The sequence below is a fragment of the Leptinotarsa decemlineata genome, unplaced genomic scaffold (genome assembly GCF_025532065.1).
Source record: "Leptinotarsa decemlineata unplaced genomic scaffold, Ldec_3_MD MMD2_P_RNA_scaffold_5, whole genome shotgun sequence".
NCBI lineage: Eukaryota > Metazoa > Arthropoda > Insecta > Coleoptera > Chrysomelidae > Leptinotarsa > Leptinotarsa decemlineata.
Window position 1 is genome coordinate 5409300 of NW_027412532.1, and position 18589 is coordinate 5427888.

Genomic DNA, 18589 nt, shown 5'->3' on the forward strand with positions numbered 1-18589 from the left:
ATCGTATGTCGCAGAATTCCACTCCACATTCAATGTGGATTTTCATCAGACCAATAAAGTGTGTTCCAAGTGTGTTCCATCTATGCCCTTTCAAAAACTTTGCTCCGAACCAGTTACGGGCTTTCAATAATAATGATTTTCAAAAAGCCATTTATCATTGAAGGGTTAGGTTGTTCAAAGCAGTAGCCTCATAGATTCGTCTTCATTACTTTGTTCCAGTTTTTGGACTTGAATCGGGTGTACAAATTCATGACGACTGTTCATTTTTCCGACGACCCAAATTTATTACTCTCTAAAACTAATATGGCGGCCATCTTCGCCATTTTGATTTTTTCAAGGATATAACACAATCACTACAGAAAACTCCTCAAGGCGGTCTAAGAGCGGTGCCCTTGCAAAAGTAGCGATTCATGTTTGACTTGAATCGCTGAAGATTAAATTCATTTGGAAAAACGTTCCCAGGAAGTTTATTCCACATAAATGCACTTATATCCAAATGAAACAGTTCTTAAACAGTGAAGTTTGAGGTGTACTGAGTTGAACCTCAAAACGATGAGGAGCCATAGTTCGTCGCCTATTCCTAATATGTACCGCTCTTGGTGGAATCAAATGTGCCATGTCACTTCAACACCTCCCGTAAAAGTATCTATAAAAGAGAGACAAATCTCCAACCTTTTTTCGATGTTCCAAATTATCAAGGTTGCAAGTGATGTTCGTGTCTCCAATCAGGCGGATGGCTCTTTTCTGAATAGAATCCAGCAGCCTCAGGGTATGCTTAGGGGTGGAGCTCCATACATGAGAACAATACTCCAAAGACGGTCTGATCTGAGCTTTGTGAAGCATCAAGAGTTGCTGAGGTGTGTACAGTTTTCTGGTTCGCAACAGTGCTCCAAGCTTTTGAGAAGCAGCCTTTGCAACTCCAGTGACATGATTGTGTCAAGACATTTTGGTGACCATTTCAACCCTCAACAAACTTGATCGAAGCAGAAAGCAGAACTGTCTGTCCTGACATTATTGTATCCGGTTCGGAGACATTTATCATGGGGGTTCATGAAAAAAAAATCACAATCTTTGGGAGCCAGCGATTAAGAGTGACCTCACAAGGATGGTATTATGGGCTTAGTTAGCAACGTTTCAGCAAGATCTCACCTGCCATAACGTTCTCTACTAAGTAGCTGAATTTGAAACCGAAACGTCATGATTATGTTAAAGATGAACGGATGTACGAACGCCCGGGATAACATAATTTGTATCTTTGGTATTATTTCTCTTTACCAACTAGGTGCTACGAGTGCTTGTGATACATTTTTTCTAATTATTTATGCACGGTACCTCCAGAAATTGAAAGAAAATGAGATGTTTCATTTTGAGAAACGATGATGACGTAATTACTCAAAAGTAGGGCACTCCATAAACGCACTGTAAAACTATTCAACATTTAAACATGGTTCAAGCTACTTACAAACCAAAGTGAAACACCAGAAAACGGCAAAGATACTCACCGATAGGTTCCTACTAGAATGCCTTAGATTTGAATTGCTTTTACCAACATCGTACAAATTTTTCAGCTGTTCCATACCCGGGGCAGCAATGAAAATGACATACGGTAGAAATTCGGAGCTGTTGTGCAGAATCTTCAGTGATATCGGACTGCAATCCAAGATGCACATTTTTCCCTAAAATTCAAAGATATTGTTACAAAATGACCCTGTGAGCAACGATATTATGTATGATAAATGTAAAAATGCCGTAACTAGCGATGAATAGATATATATCATTCAATACAGAATAGAAATGGAATATAAATTTATTTATACTGAACAACAAACAGAATGGTTTCCACTTACATGTTGAACAGTTTTTTTTAAGTTCCTTACATATAGTATTCATTGAGTACCATTGATACAGTTGAAATCGATATAAAATATATATAAAACAAAAAATAATAAAATGACCGTAAAAAGATTCAGACACATTTGAGCATTTGAAAGAGTTGTTCCTCTGTAATACTAAATATATACATATATCCAGTTGTTAACTGTTTCGAGACATTGTTGAAGAGGAGACAAATTGTTTGAGATACGAAATAGATTGTCTCTTCTTCTTAGTCTTACGCCAGGTACAATAAAATCAATAGTATAGAGAATTTCAGGTACTTTCAGTTTTCTAAGAATGTTAAAAACAAAAATCACTTCCGAGGACTCACGGCGGTCTTTCAATGGTTGCATGTTAAATTCTTGTAATTGGCTAGAATATGATATAAATAAAGGCCAAACATTGTGTTTTCTGAAAAAGAGTGTTCTTAATAATCGTTTTTGGACTTTTTCTATAGTTTCAGAATATAAAAATGTCTTTGGATTCCAAATGACACAACCATATTCCAGCTTAGAATGAACAATGGAGTTAAAGAGTAACAAACAAGTATCGTGATTGAATTCACGGCTGGATCTTAAGACAAAGTTCATTTTTCTATAACATTCAGATACTAAGTATTCAATATGCCGAGAGAAACTGAACACACCAGTAAAAATGATCCCGAGATCTTTCATCTCATTGATTATCTGTAAATTGGTATGATTAATGAAATAGTCCTTGATAGTAGGTGACTTCTTTCGTGTGAAACTCATTATTTTGCATTTAGCTTCGTTGAGAGATAGGTCAGATACTGAAAAGTAACAAGATAGATTATTGAGATCATCTTGAAGCATATCAGAATCATTTTCGCTTCCAATTCTTCTAAACAGCTTGAGATCATCGGCATATAGGAGAAATTGAGAATGCCTGACGTACCGAGAAACGTCATTAACAAATAACACGAAAAGAAGAGGTCCCAAAATCGAGCCCTGCGGAACTCCCGGAGTAGCGGTCAATTTGAAGGAAGAAACGTTGTTGAACTGTACAAACTGTATTCTGTTGGATAGATAACAGAATCCACCCTAGGTATATTCATAGATATTTAGGGAGCGTTTGATAAAACAACCTTTCCAACAATTACCCAGCAACTACACTTCAGGAATGTACCCCTGGTAGTAGGAGAATGGATACTCCAGATGCTCTCTAGCAGAGCAATAAGTATTAATGTAGAAGACATCACAGTTAAAGGACTGGTCATGAGGGGATGTCCACAGGGAGGGGTCTTATCACCCCTTCTCTGGAACATAGTTCTGGATACCCTAATTAATCACCTTAACAAAAATGGATTCTACACAATTGCATACGCAGATGACATAGTTATCTTGCAGACCGGCAAATTTGTAAACACACTGTACGATAGAGCGCAGGATGGGCTCAAATTGATAGAAACATGGTGTAAGGAACACTCACTGTCGATCAATCCCAAGAAGACTGAGATGGTCCTTTTCACCAGGAAAAGAAGTTTAACGGGCTTAAAACCTCCCGAAATCTTCAAAAGCCAACTAAACTTCTCTGAAGAGGTGAAATACAGAGTAGAGCAAAAAGAGCATACGTGGCTTATGAGCAATGTCGGAGGACAGTGGGACGCGCATGGGGTCTTTCACCCCGTGTAGTCGCCTGGATCTACACTGCAATAATAAGACCTATGTTTACGTATGGAGCCATTGCATGGGGACCGAAAGTTCTATAAGCAACGGCCATCCAAAAATTATATCAAATACAGCGACTGGCTTGTTTAAACATCACAGGGGCCATGAGAACAACACCAACCGCGGCAATGGAAGTAATCACGGGTCTGACCCCTCTGGATCTGTTCGTTAAGGAGGTTGCGTTAATGGCCATGGTACGATTGCACACGGCTGGTGTAAACCTAGAAGTAGAAATGGGTCGATTGAGGCTGGGCCTATGGCGGGAAGCGCTTACTGCGCAACCTCTGCTGCAGGCAACAAGTGATGCAATTGTGTTTAATAAACCCTACAAAATACAAATTAAGCAGAACACAGAGTCAGATGTGGAGTGTACTCCAGATCACTAAGCCTAAGGATTAAATGGGGAATGGGAAGAAATACTAGCGTGGTCCAAACAGAACTGGCTGGTATCTCAATCGCCACAAAAGAAATAACCAAGAAAAGAATTTCGGGCAAAAACATAACAATCTGCACTGATAGCAGACAAGCACTATTAGTCTTGAACAGACACCGTGTTACTTCAGGGCTAGCACTAGAGTGCCACCAAGATTTAGCCAAAGCCTCGGTAGATAATAACAATATCCTGAGGTGGATTAAAGGGCACGAAAGGAGTAAAGGTAATCGCATTGCCGACTCTTTAGCCAAGGAAGCGGCTGGACTAAGAATTTTAGGACCAAGTGGCACCCACGGCCTGATGACTTCGACAATTGCGGAACTAGTCAAATGTTACACCCATGCTCAATCTTTAAAGAGATGGGATGAAATCAAAGGATGTAATCTTGCCAGGATCACCTTGGGCGACCCTGGGAAGCTGGCGCCGAAGAAATATCTGGCGATGACCAGGAAAAATCTACGCCTAACAGTAGGATTTTTGACTGGCCACTGTCAGCTAAGGAAACACCTACATAATATGGAGCTAGTGGACACACCTCTATGCAGGATGTGTGAACAGGAAGATGAGACTGTCAGGCATGTCCTGTGCGAGTGCCCGGAGTTATCGTCAATAAGAGAGTGTGTGTTCGGCGAGTCTTGGCCTACACCTGCCGATATAAAGGAGATGTCTCCCAGCGACCTGTCCACCTTCCTGGAAAGGACAGGATGAACGACGACCTAGGAGGACAACTCCTTGGGAGGATGTACAATGGGTCACATGTGGCCTAAGTGCGTGGGCTTACACTCACCCTCCCTACTCTACAGATACAGAGATAACAGTGAAAGAAATCAAGTGTGTTGTTTGTGAAACCGGCACACCGCTATTCGTGAAAGTTGATTTAAAGAAAGTAGCAAAACCGCCTGCAATATCCATATCATTGAATAATTCAATATAAATATACGTGTGAAAATAAAAGCGATGACATCTTCCTTTACGCAGACGCCATCTATAGGATCGAAAAAAGACTTGATTCACGAATATCGAAGATAAACAAGGTTCTTCAAATTGATTCGTTGCAAAGTAAAGCTTCCACATCGACCGCTGATTGAGATTTGTCTTGTGTTGTCCACTGCATCTATTAGCGTTGTTTCAGGGAACCTCATTCAACCTTGACATCCGTGGGTTGAGTTTTCTGACGATCCCATAGATGGCGTCTTCGTAGAGCAGGAAAAAGACTTCGCCTTCACTTACTAGGTTGTTTCAAAAGTTTTATCCGTTTCAATGTCATGTGTTTTTGAAGCTCCATATCTCAATAAATATTTATTCTACTGTGTCGTAGTGTGTTGTTACCGATATACAATGATGCTGTTTATTTTTTTTTAATTTTAATTTTTTACTCTTTTCAGCTCATTACTATTCAATGTCGTTGAGCGATTCTCGACCTACTTTCATTTACGAATTCAAATTGAACCGAAGCGCTGCCGAAACAGCCCGAAAAAGTTATCAAGCGTGTTAATCAACACATTGTTCGATGTTAGTTTGCGAAATTACGTTCCGGAGCTTTTAGCCTCCAAGAGGCTAAAATTTGAGGACTTTGAGGAGAGATTCACAAACGGTGCCTGGGATGACGGAAGAACTGGGCGTTAGCTCCCATGCAGTTTTTGATGATTTAAAACGATTCTTTTTTATATCGGATCATCACGTTTGATGAAAAGTGGGTCCTCTACGACAACAAAAAACATTCAGGACAGTGGTTGGACATCGATGAGCCCCCAGGCACTTCCCAAAGGTGAAAACATAAAAGAATGACAGAAGAGGTCCATTCCTGTAGCACGACAACGCTCGTCCGCACGTCTCACAAATCGCCGTCCGAAAATTTAACGAATTGACCAGGAAAATATATCCTTTGTTGACTTCATCGAATCCTGGGCACTCAATATTCATGCTGATCGAATTAATCGACTTGTGTAACGTTGAAAGTTATTACAGTAGAGTAGACAGTGGAGTAGACTCATGAAAACTTTTGAAACAACCTGATACTTGAGCTTGTCCAGCAATGTATTCGTGGTTAAGCCCGTCACCACTAGTGTTGAATCGAGAACGCTTTGTTTTCAGGCTCTAGTTTCAACTGTGTTTATATTGAATGAACAAAGGTGTTACCTGTTTAATAATATCTCGGATTGTATCTAAGTGTGTTCCATAAAGATGGCCGTTGTATTCACCATACTCCAAGAATTTGTTGTTCTTTATATCTTCCTCCATGGACTCTCTATCTGTGAACCAATAGCTCTGGCCGTTTTCTTCAAGCACTCGCTGAGGTCTAGTAGTATCTGCCAAAACAAAGTACGAAATGACATTTCATAGTTTTATGACAAAGTATCCACACAAGAATGCTACTGCTATTGCTACAGGTTCCTGGAGCATAAGGATTTCAATATATCTCGTTAGTATTGCAGAATTTCGAATTGTTGACCAGATTTATCTGCTGGTTCATTTATGAATAACAATTGACTAAATTGATCAAAGATACAAATTTAACAAATTAATAAAATACTAAACAGGAAAACACTAATAATTGATATTACCAGTCAACATCAAGTTTGGAAATAGATATTGAAACGGTAATGAAATTTTTCAAAAAGTATAAAATATTGAATAAGAACACACAATTGGGATAATTAATAAGAACAGTCAAATCTGAAATCATCCAAATTTAATATAAAAACATTTAGGTGATTCTCGCTATATGAAAAATAATATAATCCTGTGTTTTCACCTCAATTCATTTACTTTTTCAATCAATTTTTGTATCGGCTTTTCTTCAATGTCCCTCCCCATTTATTTTTTGAAAGGGTCAACTTAAAAAAATTGAAATTTGGAGAAATGAAATTAATGCGTGATACATAATATGAGGTAATAAGCTTGAGATCAGTTCAGAAGATGCTCGAAATGGTTGCCTTGAACTTTTTGACATATGAACAGCCTATCCGATATTTCACGCCGAACATTTTCGAACGTCAATATATCTACAAATATTTATTATTCTCAGCCGTATATCCAATATTGAAGCAGGTTCAGTTTCGTACACCTTTTGCTTCAAATAGCCCCATAAAAAGTCCAAAAGTGTGAAATCTGGCGAGCGGGCTGGCCATTCTGTAGCACCTCAACGGTCAATCCAACTACCAGGAAAAGTAGTATTCAAATAGTTTTTTACTTGTCTGGAGTAATGTGGTGGTACTCCATCTTGTTGGAATACAATATCCATATCGAATTCATTAGTAGTTTCCAGCATATTGAAGTACAGTTCCCCTGTTGAATTTTGATCAACAAATAGAGGTCCTACAATATGATTATCCAATATTACTGCCCAAACGGTAATTTTTTCTGGATATTTGGTATGTGTTTTCCGGAAAACGTGAGGGTTGGTGTCAACCCTCACGTTATTCGTCACTAAAACAAATATTGTGGAGATAGGTAGGATGCCTTGCAATAGTTTCCGTCATGATTTTTTTATGGATGATACCTATTCATCTTCAAAAGTCTCCACACAGTAGAAGGAGACACCTCACAAACATTCGCGACGGAATAAGTAGACTGTTCAGGGTTGCTACCATCTCACCAATTATTTGCACTTGCTGTTCTTCCGGAATGGACGGATGACCTGGGGGCTTTTTGTTATGTACACTACCGTTAGTTGTGAATTTGGATACAAGTTCCCGTGAATATTTTCTACAGATAGGACGATTCGGCAAACGTTCATTGAAAATCCTTTCGGTCTCGTGAAAGTTAGGCGTCGCACCGTAAATAAAACTCGCTTTAATTTTTCCTTCCAATAGATGAGAATTGACCATTTTAGAGATTGTTGACGTGGTACTATTAAAACCGAAAACTAAATGAAAATATTGTAACTGAACGATGATGTTCATTGTCGTACTGACATTTTTTGTCGTGTTTATAAACAAAAAATAACTTAACAAACCTTATCGGGTTGTTGGAATTGCCATATGGCAGATAAAAAGGAATTCATATTTCTAGAAATATCGATATTGATGTGTTTGTCTTCAGAAAATTATTAAATGTTCCGCCATTTTGTAGTATAGGTGAAGATATTGACTTATATTCTAGGGTTGTGAAGTATTCATCAGGGGATTCAAACGTACAAGACCCCCTTTACATTTAATTTTTTTCCCAGATGACGCCCAGTCGCCATCTTGAAAGTTTTATCTGTCAATTTCACTTCAAAATAAAGTATTCTTGCATTAATTTCATTATCCCAAATCTCAATTTTTTTGAGTTGATCCGTTCAAAAAATAAAATGGGGGGAATATTAAAGAAATGCAATGTATATTATATTTCCCTCATGGTAAATCCATTTCTGTACAAAATTAGATTTGAAATTGACTGATAATAATTTTGTTTGTCTGATGTTATGACTGTGAGTATTATTATTTCTATGACATATATATTTGAAATTGTTTATTTATTTGTTGTTGAATGGATGAAGCAACAAATTTTTTGTTTGTATAGTGTTGAAATCTAATAAATTTTTTGCCTTGAACCTACAAATTAACTTCTTACAAGTTGAATTGCGATAAACCAATGGAATTTTTCGTGATAGTGGTACCCATTTAAGATGAAAAACAAAAGTTTTCATCAGCTCACTTTGTGATGTAAAATCAGATATTTGACTTCAATTTTCGAAACCAAAAAATGAAAAATTGATGTTTGTTTATTTTCATGAAATGCTTAGAATCTACAATATAAGATGGTTTGATATTTTTCAAATCAAGATGGTGTTTCAAGATATTTCCTAATACAATTATTGTTTCTTAACAAAAATGAAAACTGGTCTAATAGAAACTTTATTATCGTTTTGCCTTGTAGTATGCCAGACAGAGAAATTTTCATCTGATAAAATATTTGAAAATAATTGTTTTTCTATATTATTATCTTTTCGTCAAAATTTAAGAACGGTGTGACGAGCTACTAAGTACCTCATTGTACTTAGGTCAGTTTCCCTTCAAGACAAAATCACAATTTCCTTCCAATCATATTATTGTTCAGATTTCCATAAGAATATGTGCTTCTAGTTGTTCTATACTTACATGGAACTACTCCACCAAACTTATCAGGATCGCTGTTGATCAGCCTGTTTTTCAACGTTCTTCTACCAACTCCTTGAGTTCCAATCAAGACCAAAGTCTTTCGCTTGAACGGTGGCATTCTAGTCACTTCTTCGTACAATAGTAATTCCGCTTTGTCAAAATCTGCGCTGCTTTTAGATTGGTAGATGATTTTTTTCTTTCGTCTAGAGATTCGAGCACCACAAATACTGAATAAAAAAAAGTCATTTTATTTTGAATAATGGATACAACTGCAAAACTAAGGAAGTACAAATTTGGGTGGCCACAATAATATCCAATCAAAAGTTTTCTATTTAATTGTTTGGCAAAAAACACATTTCAAAGTATTATTACCGCCCTCAATGAACTTTTTCTTTAAAAGAGTATTTGGAATCATTTTTACTATCAATAGTTTCTTTACTCATGAGGCGAGGCTGGATATTTCTGTAAATTATTTGTTTCCTGAATTTCTTAATGCCAAACCTACTCAAAAATTTGTTAATTTTTTTACTTCCATGTATTCTATCTCAATGATGAATTTTTTTTACGATTTTGAAACTAGTGGGAATGTGCAAAACATATAAAGCAACAAATCGATGTATTTTAGAAAAGGTCTTGAATAATAACTGAACGAATATAATGTAATTAATGTAACAAATTATTCTCTAATGGCAATTTAATTTCTTATGTATTGTAAACATGTTCGATTTCAATTGGAAAGTCACTACAGTCGTTAGTTCTTTTGTAAAATACAGACTTTCTGGACAATCTAGATTTGAGAGTGTCTGTTAACAAATTATTGAGCTGCCTCATTCGATGATCATGTACGAGTACATTTCACAACCAATGAAAAGTAAATCAATTTTATATACTTCAAAGAAATAATATAGTGTCTAATTTTTTATAGTATCCCTTGGATTGATGCTAGCTCTTTGTAGGTCATATTATTCTAGAAATTTTTTGAAAATTTTACGTCTTCATGTGAATCTAAAAATATAACACTCATCAAGCCCCTAATTGTATTGTGTCCCAACATTAACAATCTGGAAGTTGTTGACTTAATAGGTCTTTATTATGTATATTCACGATTTTTTCAATTCGCGTATGTAGAGCCAAATATATTCTTAATTCAAATTAGTCTTTAGTTGTTGGATTAGCTGTAATTTCTTGAATTTGCATTAGCAGCAAATAATTTTACAGAAAGAGGTAATAACGAAATATCAGTTGACTGTCATAAAATTATGTCCTGTCATACTTTATTGGTTAGTTCCATACTCGTTCGTAAGACGAAGCAAATGGAGCTTTTTTCAGTTCAAATGGGAATTTTGAGCCAATTTATCTGTTACCACAGCAGATCGTTTTCAACAATATTTCCTCACCCGCGAACCAATATGTAGAAAATTTAGAATGCCTTCAATGGCAGGTTTCTTTAAAAGACCAACTGATAACACCCTCTATCTATAGAAAAGTCCAGGTGAACTTGTAGGAAAATATATAGCGACAGGTGGGTTTTTTCCTAACCTCTGTTTGTGTAAAAGCCAAATCATCCATAATGGGTGGAATTGCCTTCAGCTGTAACGTATTCTACCTGGATTTTTTTTATCCATCCAATTTTTTAAAAGGAAATTAAGGTATTGTCACAAAGCACTTCCGCTCTCAAACACCTGCCATCGCTACCTGCGATTCTTCCGAGTGTAGTTGAACAGTTCAAAATTAATTTTTCTTTTATCAATGCATTTCTAACAAAAGAAAACAGGAGTTCGCCTGAGAAATCATTGAATATTTTGTGATTATCGCTCTACGACTATGACATAAAAGAATATTCGTTAAGACTAGGGACCAGGAATAAATTTGAAGTTATTTGATTTGTAACACATGACTAAATACAAAATTATATAAGGAATCTTCAACCAGTGCACTTTTTATGAATCAATGGGAAAGACGTCGCTAATAAAACCTTTACTCTAAAGTTCATAATAAAATGTCGAGTATAAAAATCAAGCCAGTAACGAGGCCGGTGTTACTTCATGAACAATCTGCGTAATCGAAGAAAAAGTACAGCCTAGAAGAGGCAATTAGTGGCTTGTTCGCTCATACAAGCGCGGAAAGTTATCTATAGAAATTTCAATTGAATAAAATAAAAAGTAAACGTGTTATTAGTTGAAACCGTAGCCCAAAACCAAAGCATTCGTGATTCAACACCAGAAAGCGTTGTTTCCACCCACCATAGGTCTTTTCAGTGGTGCCAAGCTGAACTACGAAAGCATTGCTGGACTCTAGTGGCTTTCAAGACAAGCCTGAAAAAAATATTGGCGATGACATCTCTTCTCACGGAGACTATCAATTTTACAACTTCCTTCGATCAAAAGTAATTCCATGAATCAATCGCAACAAATCAGGTTATAAAACTGAAATCCGATTGTTCAGCTTTTTCAAGAATTTTCTTCAGGATACAATTCACTTGTTTATTCATAAAAAAATAAATTGGCAAAAAGTGAGTTACAGATAAAATAGTGAATGTAATCGTTTTATATTGTTAGACTATAGTATTCATGAATTCAGCAAAAAAACACTCATCTCCCGCATCATGAACTAGTTTCATATTAAATATTATACCTCATTTCTTGTCAAAACAGACATGGTTGAAACTCTGAATATTCACCTTATTTTATGTACAAAATCAGCTTCTGGAGCCACAAAGGCTTTCCTCCTTTCCTCCAATTCTAGGGAGGGAATTAAACCAGTCGTACCATCTCCCCCAATTTTTTTTGCCTGCCACCAGTTGGGATCCCTCTGGTCGACTATTTGAAGGATGTCTCCCCTATCGAAAGGCAGGCCAATCTCCTTGCAAGGCAAAAGGGTGTCTTCCTGTGGGATGTATTCGTACAGGGCCCTCATGTAACACTGGAAGAGGGCAAGATTAGGGTTATAAGGAAGAAGCAATTAAGTTTTATCAGCGGCATTTGCATGTTGATCCAGTACAAGTTCTTACCAAACCAGTGAATTAATAACAGATCATAATTTAATTTCTGATGTTTTCCGACATGCAACGGTCAGATATTCACAATTTTGAATGATTTTACGGCAAATGAATGAAGGTGACAAGTGAACTTGGATTTCATTCATTAGAATGATACAAACAGATTACTAAGCCATCAGTATGTGGTATACATCGATACAATTTCTAATAACGAATCCTTCAAGAGATATTTCAAATAAATTTGATCGTGAGTGTTTAGTAATCAACTTTTCTTTGACTTGTCTAGCAATTTTTGTTTTTGTTTCTACCAACGTTGGTAATCTTCAAGGACCTGTACCGACTTGTATGTACCTGAAGGTGAGAAATGAATAGTTTCAATGAATTCGGCACTTCTCATCTTCCACAATGGAATCAATATCCCCCGGAGCGTAGGGCAACACCGATGTCTCGTCAATACAATTTAATCCTTTCCACAGCTTACTATTCTCTTTAAATTACTGGGGGCTGTAGCCTCCCTTAGACTTTCATCCTAGTTACGCCAATGAATATAAGCTATTGTGAACAATAGATTCAAAATAAAACAGAGCAGATTGAAAACAAGATATCATCGATTATATTCTTGAAAGCATCGATATATGTAGCACTGACGACTTCTTGGTTGAGGCCATTCCGTATATCAAAAATTCTGTACTGTAGTCTTTCTGGATATGAGGATCGGTTTCCAGTGAGGTCGTGCTTGCAGCACGACCTTTTTTCAAGTTGTACCAATGTGTAAAAACTGGTGTTGATTCTCTTGCAAACATAGTTTATGTGAACTTGCCAACTCAACCCAAAATCTATATCAAGTCTTAAAAATTTTGTGGTTTCCGACGGATAGATAATGACATTATTTATATCAACCTGTATGGGCTCTAAGTGTCTTCGGTTGAAGAATTCAACTAACACCGTTTTGTCGGCATTGACCATAAGTTTATTTGTATGACACCATTTCGTAAATTTACGACTCATTGTGTTCAGTTTCGACTGTAGTTCCGCAGGACTACAGTCCTGTACCTAGATGTTGAGGTAAATCTTTTTTTTTGTCCCTTGGGAGCTGTCTGACTTGTCCATTTAGTCCAAGTCTCCAGAAAACTCTGCAGCCTCTTGGGATTATTGCGTTTATTCTCCCGTCTTCTCATGACACCCATTCCATCAGTCTCGTTCCCTGTACTAGTACGTCCATATATTGCCTGCCTCCTGTGATTCAGTGCCTCACATTCGCATAAGATGTGTAGAGCTGTTTCTATCCCTTCGTTACATAATTTGCAGCTGAGGTCTCCGTTGTACAGCCCAATTTTATTCAGGTGTCCGCTAAGCGGACAATGACCGGTTAGTAACCCTGTAATTATTCTGAGCCGATCCCTACTATACTGAAGTAGTTCTTCGGTTCTTTTCTCGGACGGTTCCCTAATGAAGGTTCTACTAAGTTTGTTGCCAGGTACTTTTGTCCAGTACTCTGTGTGCTTCTTATTGATCCATGTCCTAATCTAGTTTCGTACCAATGATTTTGGTACCCCCCGATCTGGTTCAGGACCTATATATGAAGTTGATGATCCGTGTCTAGCGCATTCATCAGCTTTATCATTACCTGTCATTCCTGAATGCCCTGGCACCCAGTACAAAGTTAATTTGTTCCTGTTTGCAAGTTCATTCAGTTCTTCATGGCATTGCCAGATCTCACCTTCGGGTTTGTCACAGCCCCTAGAGGTAAATCATTGATATAAATCAAGTGGTCCCAAAACTGAGCCCTGTGGCACTCCAATGTCTACGTTGAATGTAACAGAGTTCGTATCATCCCGTGTCACATATAATTTCCTGAACTTCACATATGATACTACCCATGCAAGAAATGTCCCTCTAATACCTATTGCATATAATTTGTACAAGCTCTATCATGACCTTTACATATTATTCTTACCGTCAACTTCTTCGTGATGCCGTTAGTACCGTTCGTCATCACGATATTGGAATGTGTCGCTGGTTCGTTGTTTTGTTTATTGTGGACTTTGAGGGTGACGTGGTCCTTGGTTTTGGCGATCTCCGTTTGGAGATCTTCTGCGCTCGCCACTGGAATCCCATTAACTTCCATAATGATATCGCCTATGTGTAGCAGACCTTGTTTCTCTATCATTCCCCCTTCGAGAATTCTGGCTATTATCAAGTTACTGTTTTCATCAACTTGGACCTGAAAAAAATATAGACAATTCGTAAATACGACGACATTGTTTCCCTTGAGAAAGTAGTTTTTCATCAATTGGATATTGACTTCCAAGAATGTTTTTAAATATTTGTCGAATCTGGCAACGATGAATATGTCTCCATGCGGCTTTTTTAAAAGCGTGCTACATCAAGACACCTAATTTGAGCTTAATTATTGGCTGAAAGATGTGGAATGTAACTGATAGTGAAGGTTGAACAAGGAGGCCTGGTACATAAAACTCCCAACAAGAAAGCATATTTTGTGGTTGCATTGCTGTTCATAATTATCTCAAAAGAGATACTTGATACAGGTAGATCCCTCAATTGCAATATTTTTCTGTAATGATTCAATAAACAGAATCTGAAGAATTCGTCTTACGGTTTCTATTCATAGTGCTCCATAAAAAATATTTCATAAACCAGCCATTGTCTAGGCAGATCACTACAAGAACTTCATTGATACCTACTTATTGCTCTAGTAGACCAATAAGTATCAATGTAGAAGACATCACAGTGAGTGAACTGGTCATGGGGGGATGTCCACAGGGAGGGGTCTTATCACCCCTCCTTTGGAACATAGTTCTGGATACCCTGATTAATCACCGCAACAATAATGGATTGTACACAATTGCATTTGCAGATGACCTACAGAGTAGAGCAAAAAGAGTATATATGGCTTATGAGCAACGTCGGAGGACAGTGGGACGCACATGGGGTCTTTCATCCCATGTTAATATTGCGCACGGCTGTTGTAAACCTCGAAGTAGGAATGGGTTGATTGAGGCTGAGCCTATGGCGGGAACCGCTTACTACGCAACCTCTGCAGCAGGCAGCCAGTGATACAATTGAACCCAGGTTTGTGTAATAAATTCTACAAAATACAAATGAAACAGAACACAGAATCAGATGCTACAAATCCAAAACGCATATATACAGACGGCTCAAAAACCAAAGAAGGCTCAGGATGTGGAATTTACTCCGGATCAGTAAGCCTAAGGATTAAGTGGAGAATATGAAAAAAACCAGTGTTGTTCAAACAGAACTGGTTGGTATCTCAATCACCACAAAATAAATAACCAGGAAAAGAATTTCTGGCAAAAACATAACAATCTGCACTGATAGTAGAGCCCTATTAGCCTTGAACAGACAACGTATTACCTCAGGGCTACAACTAGAGTGCCACCAAGATTTAGCCAAAGCCTCGATAGATAATGACATTATCCTTAGGTGGATTAAAGGGCACGACAGGAGTAAAGGTTATCACATTGCTGACTCTTCAGCCAAGGAAGGGGCTGTGCTAAGAATTTTAGGACCCAGTGACCTGATGACTTCGACAATTGCGAAACTAGCCAAACGTCACACCAATGCTCAATCCCTAAAGAGATGGGATGAAATCAAAGGATGCAGTCTTGTCAGGATCACCCTGAGAAGCTGGCGCCGGAGAAATATCTGGCGATGACCAGGAAAAACCTACGCTTAACAGTAGGATTTCTGACTGGCCACTGTCGACTAAGGAAACGCCTTCATATTATGGGGCTAGTAGACACACGTCTATGCAGAATGTGTGAACAGGAAGATGAAACTTGTCAGGCATGTCTTATGCGAGTGTCCAGAATTATCGTCAATAAGACATTGTGTTTTCGGCGAGTCTAGACCTACACCTGCCAATATAAAGGAGATGTCTTCTAGTGACCTGTCCACCTTCTTGGAAACGAACAGAATGGACGATGACCTAGGAGGACCACTCCTGGGGAAGATGTACAATAGGTCACATGTGACCTAAGTGCTGTGGCCATTTTTGATGAACAGAATGTCTTACCTTTTCTATAAGTTTCTATGACAGAAATATTTTAAAAAAAGATTAATTTGTGAAGGATCTTCTGATTCAAAGTGATACCATTAAATTGGTGTTGTTATTTTTTTACTACTACTATAATTTTACTACTACTTCTCAAAGTTAGTTACAAGATAGTGTGACAGAATGCTATTTGAGATTCTAATTCCTTTTAAAAAATATGAATTTTTTAGCCACATTACAATTTTTTATTTTTACTTTCCTAGTCCATGTTATGATTCTTGTTTTCGTTCAAAACGATCTGTCAGTTCCATGCTTGACGTTGACGTTTGATAACATATTTTGTAGAGGAAAATTCTCAAGGCCCACTTGCAACTGAAAATAGTTTAACGAAAACTTCAAAATCATGAATTGACTCGTTTGTGATTGGCCTAGAGGTAATGATTTATGAATCCAGTCGATTGTGATTGGTTCAAAAGTGTGAATCATGCATTATTTTGTCTGATTACTCAACAAAACATGGTAGAATGATTGATTTTTTTAACAGGCATAGAAAAAATTGTTTGACCTATTCAATCATAGTTCTACCCTAAAAAATTATACTTGCATTACTCAAAAACTCGAGAAAGTCTGATACTCAATTTTTCCTGCGATCACAAAAGAGATAAAGTATCTAGGTTTGAATTTTGAGGAAGATTGAACTTCATACCTGAATATTTTTTTCGTATCAATAAAAAAATATGTTTTTCCATCATTTTGAAAATTCAACAAAACCTGCATACAAACCGTACCGTTTGAGAGGAAAACGTCTTTAAATTATGTTAATATAATTTTAACTATAATGATTTTTTTAAATTCTTATTTTTTTTTTAGTTATTTATTCCCTTCTCAATTTCCAGTTTCAGTAATAAATCAGCACCCAATCGCATTGAGAAACACTTTATTGTGAACAATTTATATCTGAAGTAATACACAATATTTCATTAGCTTTGAAATGAGTTACAATTTTATTGTTTTCGAAGTATTTCCTGTTTTTTGAATCTGCAGTTTAGAAAATATATTTCTTCAACACCAGAACTGCCTGTTATCAAAACTGTTTTTCATACAAATACTTCAGATTTATTGATATCGATGCATTAAGTTTTTTTTTCAAAACGCAAGAAAATGTCGATGTCATTTACTAGGAACGTATTCATGTGAACGAACCTTTATATAAATAATGAGTTCAATTCGAGTGAAGGTTCAATTTCTTGGATAAGTCAGAATAGTCCTTGTGAGAGAAATGACCTATTCACGCATTTATACGTGCCGAGAATCAAGTCAACTGTGAACGATTTTCAGAAGAAAAAACGAATAACCATGAATGGGTGCGACGAAGCAGTAAGTAAATCGGCATTTGTTTTCCATTCAGAGTGAATCAACGAACTTGTGTTTGCGAGAGATTAACAGTTTCTAAACGATTACTTTGACCTACTGGAGATGCGGATAGAATTAAGTGTAGGCTTTTCCTGTACCAATATTATTGAACCGCTTTTAATTTTGTATTCTTGAAGGTTAAGTGCACCTCTCAGATACAATACGAGGTATTTCAAAAAATTGTTTCATTTCGGACAGCAGTGTTGTTATCATCTTTACGAAACTATGAGTATATCGATAACTACAAATCATTCTAAATGTAACTGCTACTATTCAAAGTCATATAGCCAACCAGAAAAATACATACTTGTTCCATCGTCCTTAATATTCGTTAGGGAAAAACATATATGGCTATATGTATATACTCAATTCTCTCAATTACTCTTCAATCAACCCATAGTAAATGAAGAATGTCACGTAATCATAAAATAGACTACAAGATATGTTTTTATACTATGCAGCTTAACTACAATTGGTAATTTCTATTTCATCTGAACCTGTATCTATTGACACTGTTTAAGCATTTTTATTTATGTCCAAGTATGTTATAAGTAATCAAAGTGTGGTACAGGTAATACAGAGGGTAATTTTGAGAGACCACATTAACCTGTCTAATTGTCCTTATCAAAAAGTACTACGGAAATTTAGTCGGACCTGGATATCTTGTTCCGTTCAAAAGTTCAGAGAGGGGGGACTATTAACGTATAAACAGACTATATAAGTCTGGTTTTATCCTCCATTCAGAATCATCTAGCCAGGGATACCTCTCTGATTTTGTTATTCTTCCTAAATTTTTATTTCGAATCATTCCAGAATTTGGTGTAATTCCCAAATATCTAACCTTTCCCGACAGTGACAGTTACATCTCTCTACTATGAAGTTTCAGAAGTCCTAACCTTGTAACTTAATCTATTTTGTCAATGTTATCAGCCATCGTTTCTCGTTCTATCCATCCTCTCGTTCTATCTTCTCACAATATAAACCATTACAAGATTCTAAACCACTATTATTTCCCCCAATCTTTCTTCAAACACCCGCCATTAACATCATCTATCCTTTTCA

General features: G+C 36.9%; 1 protein-coding gene across 4 annotated transcripts in view; it reads right to left on the reverse strand.

The window, feature by feature from the left end:
* vari (MAGUK p55 subfamily member vari) overlaps window positions 1–18589 on the reverse strand; it is a 55106-nt gene that overhangs the window by 5998 nt on the left and 30519 nt on the right. For all 4 annotated transcript variants that reach the window (XM_074169334.1, XM_074169333.1, XM_074169336.1 and 1 more), the window contains 5 exons: window positions 14036–14302; window positions 11761–12002; window positions 9081–9307; window positions 6136–6305; window positions 1503–1676 (listed from right to left, as the gene is read on the reverse strand). In XM_074169334.1, coding sequence (XP_074025435.1) covers window positions 1503–1676; window positions 6136–6305; window positions 9081–9307; window positions 11761–12002; window positions 14036–14302 — 1080 coding nt within the window. The remainder of the gene's footprint in view (window positions 1–1502; window positions 1677–6135; window positions 6306–9080; window positions 9308–11760; window positions 12003–14035; window positions 14303–18589) is intronic.